The 9408-nt window shown below is 48.3% G+C and overlaps 1 protein-coding gene and 1 pseudogene across 1 annotated transcript; both read left to right on the top strand.

Moving 5' to 3' along the window:
• The first annotated feature begins 214 nt into the window (after positions 1 to 214).
• Positions 215 to 1355, top strand: LOC129007230 (hsc70-interacting protein-like; annotated as a pseudogene).
• Positions 1356 to 4631: 3276 nt separating this feature from the next.
• Positions 4632 to 8369, top strand: LOC129007229 (serum amyloid A-1 protein-like). The gene is made up of 4 exons (XM_054437804.1): positions 4632 to 4718; positions 5303 to 5397; positions 7589 to 7727; positions 8122 to 8369. The coding sequence occupies exons 3-4, from the start codon at positions 7600 to 7602 to the stop codon at positions 8258 to 8260; spliced, it is 267 nt and encodes an 88-aa protein (XP_054293779.1). The 5' UTR covers positions 4632 to 4718; positions 5303 to 5397; positions 7589 to 7599; the 3' UTR covers positions 8261 to 8369.
• The last annotated feature ends 1039 nt before the right edge of the window (positions 8370 to 9408 follow it).

The following is a 9408-nucleotide window of genomic DNA, read 5'->3' as shown; positions in this document are numbered from 1 at the left end:
CTAATAACATCTCTCTGGGAGCAGTGGAGAGATGATAAGGGTTTGCCTTCTGAATATGTTTTTTGACAATTAATGAAAACATTTCAAGTAGGCTGGAGACTTTATTGCATATTAACAATGTCCATGTTCACTCGTGGCAGCCGTCCCCTTCTGCGCAGTCATGCCGAGCCAGCGCCTGGGCCTGGAACTAGGCCGCACCCCACCAGCTTCACCCACCACCTCCCTACCATGGACCCCCGCAAAGTGAACGAGCTTCGGGCCTTTGTGAAAATGTGTAAGCAGGATCCGAGCGTTCTGCACACCGAGGAAATGTGCTTCCTGAGGGAGTGGGTGGAGAGCATGGGAGGTAAAGTACCACCTGCTACTCAGAAAGCTAAATCAGAAGAAAATACCAAGGAAGAAAAACCTGATAGTAAGAAGGTGGAGGAAGACTTAAAGGCAGACGAAGCATCAAGTGAGGAAAGTGATCTAGAAATTGATAAAGAAGGTGTGATTGAACCAGACACTGACTCTTCAAGAAATGGGAGATGAAAATGCAGAGATAACGGAGGAGATGATGGATCAGGCAAATGATAAAAAAGTGGCTGATATTGAAGCCCTAAATGATGGTGAACTCCAGAAAGCCATTGACTTATTCACAGGTGCCATCAAGCTGAATCCTCGCTTGGCCATTTTGTATGCCAAGAGGGCCAGTGTCTTCATCAAATTACAGAAGCCAAATGCTGCCATCCGAAACTGTGACAGAGCCATTGAAATAAATCCTGATTCAGCTCAGCCTTACAAGTGGTGGGGGAAAGCACACAGACTTCTAGGCCACTGGGAAGAAGCAGTCCGTGATCTTGTCCTTGCCTGTAAATTGGATTGTGATGAAGATGCTAGTGCAATGCTGAAAGAAGTTCAGCCTAGGGCACAGAAAATTGCAGAACATTGGAGAAAGTATGAGCAAAAACATGAAGAGCGAGAGATCAAAGAAAGAATAGAAGGAGTTAAGAAGGCTCAAGAAGAGCATGAGAGAGCCCAGAAGGAGGAAGAAGCCAGACGACAGTCAGGAGCTCAGTATGGCCCTTTTCCAGGTGGCTTTCCTGGGGGAATGCCTGGTAATTTTCCCAGAGGAATGCCTGGAATGGGAGGGGACATGCCTGGAATGGCCGGAATGCCTGGACTCAATTAAATTCTTAGTGATCCAGAGGCTCTTGCAGCCATGCAGGATCCAGAAGTTATGGTGGCCTTCCAGGATGTGGCTCAGAACCCAGCAAATATGTCAAAATACCAGAGCAACCCAAAGGTTATGAATCTCATCAGGAAATTGTCAGCCAAATTTGGAGGTCAAGCGTAATGCCCTTCTGATAAATAAAGCCCTGCTGAAGGAAAAGCAACCTAGATCACCTTATGGATGTCGCAATAATACAAACCAATGTACCTCTGACCTTCTCATCAAGAGAGCTGGGGTGCTTTGAAGATAATCCCTACCCCTCTCCCCCAGATGCAGCTGAAGCATTTTACAGTGGTTTGCCATTAGGGTATTCATTCAGATAATGTTTTCCTACTAGGAATTACAAACTTTAAACACTTTTTAAATCTTCAGATATTTAAAACAAATTTAAAAGGTCTGTTAATTCTTATATTTTTCTTTACTAATCATTGTGGATTTTTTTTCTTTGAATTATTGGGCAGGGAATATGGAAGATTACTGCTCTAATTTGAGTGAAATAAAAGTTATTAGTGCGAGGCAAACATTAAAAAAAAAAGTCCATGTTCATCTCTAAATGACATCATTGTTCCAAAGCTTTTCCATTCTTCTTAACCTTCAACCTGTCAATCTATTGCAGATGACTTCTCCTACTTCACTCATGCATTGACTCCTTCAATAAATAAAAATGACTAAGAACCTGCTACAGGTGAGGTGCTGTGTTTGGAGTTAAAGAGACAACAGTTATCTGTCAATAAGCCTGACAAGGTTCCTATCCCTGTGTTTTGTGCACTCTGGGTCAAACTCAGAAATGCAAACAGGTGGAGAGCGATGAGTTCTATGACTGGTAAAGGAAAGGGCCTGCTGGTTTCCCTCAGGATCTCTGTCCTTCATCTCAAAATGCATCTTCCTTGTTATCGCTTCTCTCCTTCCTGTCTCAGAGGAAGACCTGCTCGTGCTACACTCTGGGCAACCTTGTCCCCAGTGGCTCTGTGGTCCCTTGGTCGTTGAAGTCTATGTTATGCCCTATCTTTTACCCTCAGTCACTCTCTCTTAACATTCTCCCTGTGCCCTGTAACCCTCTCTCATCTTTAAATAAATCCTCCTCCTTTGACCTTCACATGTATTCAGTCATGCAATTCAACAAGCATTTATTGCACAGTGATATTCAATTTGCCACTTGCTAAAAGTGAACCTTGGCAGCTGAATGTGATCAGAAGAAAAAGCACGACTGCTATGACTAGTCTCACTTTAAATTCATGGTCGTTGACCTTGAGCTACTAGACAATCCACTACCTTTCTCAAGTTCAGTCACATTCTTCCTTTCCTAGATGTCCACTTTCTACTTGTCTTCTCTCCTGAAACTTCCCACAACTCCTCGTTCATTCTCTTCTCAGTTGACAACTTTGCTTCCTATTTCACTGAAAAATAGAAGCAATCAGATATGAACTTCTGGCTGGGCATGGTAGCTCATGCCTATAATCTCAGCACTTTGGGAGGCCAAGGCAGGAAGACTGCAGGTTAGGAATTTGAGACCAGCCTGGGCAACATGGTGAAACTCCTACTGTACTAAAAATTTAAAAAATTACTCAGACATGTTGGCAAACAACTGTAGTCCCAGCTACTTGGGAGGTTGAGATGCAAGGATCACTTAAACCTGGGAGGCTGAGGCTGCAGTGAGCCATGATTGCACCACTGCACTCCAGCCCAGGCAACAGAGCAAGACCCTGTCTTGAGAGGAGGGGAGGGGAGGGGAGGGGAGGGGAGGGGAGAGGAGAGGAGAGGAGAGGGGAGGGGAGAGGAGAGGAGAGGGGAGGGGAGGGGAGAGGAGAGGAGAGGGGAGGGGAGGGGAGAGGAGAGGAGAGGAGAGGAGAGGAGAGGGGAGAGGAGGGGAGGAGAGGAGGATCAGGTGAGGAGTATGCCAAGGAGTGTTTTTAAAACTTACTCTTTTCTCTTTCCCAACAAGATTGTCATTTCCTTTAAAAAGTAGTTATCCTGAGGCCTATATTCATAGCATTCTGAAGGTGCCTTATCTCCTCTGATCTAGGGAGGTAAGCAGGGTCAGGCCTGGTAGTACTTGGATGGGAGACCACCTGGGAATACCAGGTGCGAAAGAAAGAAAAGAAAAGAGGAAAGAAAGAGAGAGGAAGGAAAGAAGGAGAAAGAGACAGGAAGGAAAGGAGGAAAAAAAGAAGGAAGGAAGAAGGGAGGAAGGAAAGAAAGAAGGAAGGAAGGAGGGAGGGAAGGGAGGGAGGGAAAGAGGAAGAAAGGAGGGAAAGAAGCAAGGAAGGAAGAGAGGAAGGAAGGAGGAAGAGAGAGAGGAAGGAAGGAGGAAGACAGAGAGGGAGGAAGGAAGGAAGGAAAGAAGGAAGGGAGGAAGGAAGGAAAGAAGGAAGGAAGGAAGAAAAAGAGAGGAAGGAAGGAGAAAGAGAGAGGAAGGAAGAAAATGAAGGAAGGAAGGAAAGAAAGAAAAAATAAAAGAGTGAAAATGGACTGGAGAAGAAGAAACCACAGTTGCTGCTGTGTCCACCAGCCTCTCTGCATGTCCTGGCCTCAGCCCTGCTGGGCTCTGGTACTGACCACTTCCTTCCTGCCTTCCTAATTTCCTAATTGACTAGGCCAGCTGAGCAGGGCTTTTCTGTGCTGAGGAGGTAAATCTCGGGATATCTAGACTGAGGGGTGGAAGGAGCCTTCCAGGGCACACATGAGACATGGCAGGGCTAGGCTGCTAGTTTTATTTTGTTTTCTTTTAGACACAGGGTCTTGCTCTGTCACCCAGGCTGGAGTGCAGTGGCGTGATTATAGCTCACTGCAACCTTGACCTCCTGGGTCTCCAGCAATCCTTCTGCTTCAGCCTCTTGACTAGCTGGGACTGCAGGTGCACACTACCACACCCGGTCCATTTATTTTTATATTTTGTAGAGACAAGGTCTTACAATTTTGCACAGACTGATCTTAAACTCTTGACCCAAGTGATCCTCCTGCCTTGGCCTCCAAAAGCATTGGGATTATAGGAGTGAGCAACTGTGCTGGACCTAGTCTGTCAGCTTTGAAGCTTTAGATATGAACTCAGAGGGACTTCATTTCAGAGGCATCTGCCATGTGGCCCAGCAGAGCCCATCCTGAGGAAATGACAGGTACAGTCAGGAGCTGGCTTCAAAGCTGCCCTCACTCCACACCTTCCAGCAGCCCAGGTGCCACCATCACGGGGCTCCCACTCTCAACTCCGCAGCCTCAGCCCCCTCAATGCTGAGGAGCAGAGCTGGTCTCCTGCCCTGACAGCTGCCAGGCACATCTTGTTCCCTCAGGTTGCACAACTGGGATAAATGACCTGGAATGAAGACACCACTGGCGTCCAGGAACTTGTCTTAGACTGTTTTGTAGGGGAAATGACCTGCAGGGACTTTCCCCAGGGACCACATCCAGCTTTTCTTCCCTCCCAAGAGACCAGCATGGAAGGCTCAGTATAAATAGCAGCCACCTCTCTCTGGCAGGCAGGGACCCGCAGCTCAGCTACAGCACAGATCAGGTGAGGAGCACATCAAGGAGCGATTTTAAAACTTACTGTGTTTTCTCTTTCCCAACAAGATTGTCATTTCCTTTAAAAAATAGTTATCCTGGGGCATACAGCCATACCATTCTGAAGGTGTCTTACCTCCTCTGATCTAGAGAGGTAAGCAGGGTCGGGCCTGGTAGTACTTGGATGGGAGACCACCTGGGAATACCAGGTGCTAAAGGCTTTAAGAATAAAAAATAATCATCCTGCTTTGTGTTTATCCCATGTTGAGTTCTGTGCTGGGCAGAGGGAACACACAGTAAATGCATTGTGGGGAATTATAGGTTACTTGAGGGAGTGACAGTCTGGTCGTAACTCCCGCCTTCCTCCATCAATGCCACGTTGGCATCCTCTTACGCAGTCAGGCTTCAGGGCTGATGGGTTCAGAACCGAGGGCTTCTGGCTCTGAGTGAGGTCCTGCTGCAAGGTTTCCTAGATGAGCCACTGAGACTCTAATAAGATCCAGTGGAAATAACCAGGCTCTCATCGGAATATAAGTCCCAAGGGAAGCTGTGCCAGTCTTGTGGGCGACTGCCTGACTTCTCCTTTCATTTCAGCACCACGAAGCTTCTCACGGGCCTGATTTTCTGCTCCTTGGTCCTGGGTGTCAGCAGCCGAAGCTTCTTTTCGTTCCTTGGTGAGGCTTTTGATGGTAAGGCTTCAGAAGGTTTGCAGGATTTCTGAAGAGAAACATCGCCCTGGACCTGATAAACTGGGGAAAATGACGCTTTCGGAAGGCTGCTTTTGAACCATGGAGTTGCTAGTGTCTGCGTTGGTGAGGCCTGCCAGGAACTAGGGTTTGCTGGCTTGCCTGTCTCGAATCTTTCAGAGCTGCTGGGAATATCTCCTTTGCCCGTAGTGCAGCTTCTCAGGGTGTGTTCAGTGGATGGATCACGTTTCAGAAGCCGCTGCAAGGTGTATCAAAAACACATCTCCTGAGCCGTAAGGGACGGGGCATCCAGTAACAACGCACACGGGGTATTTTTGTGCTTCCTTAAGATTTGAGCCGCTGCCTTAGGTTGTGCTGCCCAATGTGCAGGATGTGCCGGGTGCCTGGGGAGCTGCTACACAGATTAGAGAGTCGAGGATTATTGTCAGTCAGTTACTCAGAGAAAGAACAATCATCCTTTCCAGGAGCAGCTGAGCTGTTTGTTTTGAGTAGAAGATGCAAAATAAGGCCTGCAATTGGTATAAAATGTCCCTCAGCATAAATCGCATAAGAGTATGGCTAAGGCTGTTGACTCTTCTGTCTTCTTTCTCTTTCCTCCTTCGATTTCCTAGTTGGATAATGTACAGGGCTCTTTAGCCTCACTCTGTCAGGGGCTCCCTTCCTGGTTTGTTCTATTTCCATTCCTTCTCCAGCCTTCTTGACAAGAGCTGGGAACTAACATTCGTGAAGCCCCCACAAGGACCAGAGCATTTTCTCATTTAGTTTCAGAATGACTCTGTGAGGCAGGCATCTTCCCCTCTTGGAAGGTGAGAAAGCTGAGGCTTAGAGCAGCTGAGGCCAATGCCCAGGGACTTACTGCCAGTCAGCAGGTGGCAGGGCAGAGGTTTGAACCCAGCTGTGCTTGAGGTCAGGGCTCTTACCAGGTAGATGCATCACTGACCACCTCCTAGAGGTTGATGGTTATGAATCTCAGGCACACCTTGGCATCACCTGAACTACCCATGCCTGCAACTCCCCAACAGAGTCTGCAGAAACTGGCCTGGGGTGTGGCCTGGGCATTGGGACTTTCAGTTTCTCTCTGGGTGGTTAGAAAGTGCAGCCAAGGCTCACACCTGTAATTCCAGCACTTTGGGAGGCCAAGGTGGATGAATCACTTGAGGTCATGAGTTCCCAAGCAGCCTGGCCAACATGATGAAACCCCGTCTCTACTAAAAATACTAAAATGTAGCCAGGCGTGGTGGTATGCACTTGTAATCCCAGCTACTCAGGAGGCTGAAGCACGAGAATCACTTGAACCCCAGAAGCAGAGGTTGCAGTGACTAGAGATCGCACCAGTGTGCTCCAGCGAGACTCCATCTAAAAAAAAAGAAAAAATAAAAAGAAAGTGTAGCCAAGGTGGAGCACCACTGCCCTATTGCTTCCTCAAGCAACCCACAGCATCAGTACAGCCTACTGAGAAAGTGTTTAGGGCCTTTGAACTCCTAACAGTCACTGGAACTCAGGTCACAATGACGTGTATTCCATTTGCAAGAATATGTACTTTAGGTCTGGGTGCGGTGGCTCACGCCTGTAATCCCAGCACTTTGGGAGGCCAAGGCAGGGGGATCACAAGGTCAGGAGTTCGAGACCAGCCTGACCAACATGGTGAAATCCCCGTCTCTACTAAAAATACAAAAATTAGCCAGGCGTAGTGGTGCATGCCTGTAATCTCAGCTACTCAGGAGGCTGAGGCAGAAGAATCTCTTGAACCCGGGAGGTGGAGGTTGCAATGAGCTGAGATAGCACCACTGCACTCCAGCCTGGGCGACAGAGCGAGACTCTGTCTAAAAAAATATATATATATATATATATATACTTTAGTAGTCAGGGCAGAAGTACTCTGTGTCTGCCACCTTTCTCAGCATCAGTATTCCATGTCACCACCTCATCATATACACTCCTGGATCTTATCATAGGCAGCTTCATTCTATAGCAGTGGCTCTTCACCAGGGGACCTGGAGAAGCCAACTAGGATAAAGGAATGTGCTTCTCAACCCATGGTATCCAAGGCTGCTATGATCACAGGCTGAAAGCTTGAAGTCAGTGGAAGAGTTGTCCTTTCATTCCCCTCTAAGGTGGTGTCGGAGTCCTTATGTTCTCCTGATATCTCTTCTGCCTTTCCTTTCCTTTCCAGGGGCTCGGGACATGTGGAGAGCCTACTCTGACATGAGAGAAGCCAATTACATCAACTCAGACAAATACTTCCATGCTCGGGGGAACTATGATGCTGCCAAAAGGGGACCTGGGGGTGCCTGGGCCGCAGAAGTGATCAGGTAACTGGAGCTCCTGGGACGCCAGGGCTGGGTGAGCAGAGCTTGCCTGCCTCAGACAGTCAGGAGGGAGACGAGCTCCTTGTATTGATGTTAGAGGCTGCGGTCCCTCCTCTTCTTGCCCTCTCTCTGCCTCTGTGCTCAGTGTGAGGGTCTGAGTGGATGGTAGGAGTGAGTGATTCCTCACCCTCCCTCTCTGGGTGCTGTTCATCCAGCCTAGGGGTGCCCAGACTGGCTGAGTGGGGCAGTGCCCAGGCAGGGTCAGTGTTTTCACCCCTCCTTCCTTGGTCTTTCTGGGCTCCTCTCTGAGCCCTCCCTTGGAACGGGGAGAATGGGAGGGTGGGCTGTTGCTCATTGGCCTGATGATTAATCTCCTTCTTGCTTGCCTTGATTAAAGTGATGCCAGACAGCATTTCCAGAGACTCACAGGCCATGGTGCGGAGGACACGCTGGCTGATCAGGCTGCCAATGAATGGGGCAGGAGTGGCAAAGACCCCAATCACTTCCGACCTGCTGGCCTGCCTGATAAATACTGAGCCTCTTCACTCTGCTCTCAGGAGACCTGGCTGTGAGGCCCTCAGGGCAGGGATACAAAGCTGGGAGAGGGCACACAATAGGTATCTAATAAATACTTAAGAAGTGGAATTTGTGGAAACTGTGTTATTCCTTGTGGTATAGACTGCCTGTTTAGTATGAAGGGGCGATCCATGCACATCTAGGTGAAGGTGGAGCCTTGGTGGGTGGGAGACAACTCCTGGGCACACTGGGCATCCCTGAGGCAAGGGCATGATGAGTTCAGTGGCCACCCCCACAGGATCCCAGGGGCTTCAGCAGCATCCCACCCCTTGCCTCATGTGAGCAGCTGCCCAGTGAGTTTGTAGGAACCCCAGCCACATTACCAGTGAGTTCAACTGCACCCCGGCACGTTTTGCCAGCACCTCAATGGAGAGCTCCTTACTTGTCAGCTTTGGCTTGTGGCACCCAGCAAAAGCTTCCTGCCACCCAGTGGCTACAGCCACACACTCTCCCGCAAGATTTAATCTCAGCCTTGTGAGGAGCCCTTTCCCGAATTTATTTCTTTCTGTGTTTTTTATCCCTTAGTAGCTAATCTCATGTTAGCCATTAATAACTCTCTATGTTAAACCCTTCCTTTTATACCTGTGGCTACGTCGATCAATTGTATCACATCGCTCACCCACCCCCTCTCCCTGGTCATGCAGAGGCCTCACCAGTCATTTTATTGCTATTCCCAGGCCTCTGTATGCCCAGATCTCTTCACTGCCCTGTCAGTTGTGTCCTGCCCCCTTCTCGACCTCCTGGCCTTGTCTTCAATGATGTTTCCATGAGGCTTTGGAAAGCCTCATCCCAAGAGTCCTGGCAACTGATACATTAATCTCACCAACACTAGCCCCTACTCCTGATCTCATTTTAAAATTTTATTTTCTTATTTTATTATTATTATTTTTAGGGACATCACCCTGCTTCTGACTGACCCAATTTTTAAAGTTTCTCTTTATTCTCCCTAAAGAATGGCTCTCCCATTTGTTTCCCTCATCTTTCTTTTCACTGACTTAGAATTCATGTCCAGACAAAAATTCCACTTCCTTGAAGAGCCTTCCCAGTAGCCATGAACCACACTCTGGGGCAGAGTTTGTGGCTCCCAAGCACTTTGTTCACACCTGCT

The sequence above is a fragment of the Pongo pygmaeus genome, chromosome 9, assembly GCF_028885625.2.
Source record: "Pongo pygmaeus isolate AG05252 chromosome 9, NHGRI_mPonPyg2-v2.0_pri, whole genome shotgun sequence".
Lineage (NCBI taxonomy): Eukaryota > Metazoa > Chordata > Mammalia > Primates > Hominidae > Pongo > Pongo pygmaeus.
This window is presented reverse-complemented; position numbering and strand designations above follow the sequence as displayed.

Bases quoted from the DNA above. Each gene is read 5' to 3' on its own strand.
- LOC129007229 (XM_054437804.1), top strand. From the start codon at position 7,600: ATGTGGAGAGCCTACTCTGACATGAGAGAAGCCAATTACATCAACTCA. The intron at 7,728-8,121 runs GTAACTGGAGCT...CCTTGATTAAAG, and splicing joins TGGGCCGCAGAAGTGATCAG to TGATGCCAGACAGCATTTCC.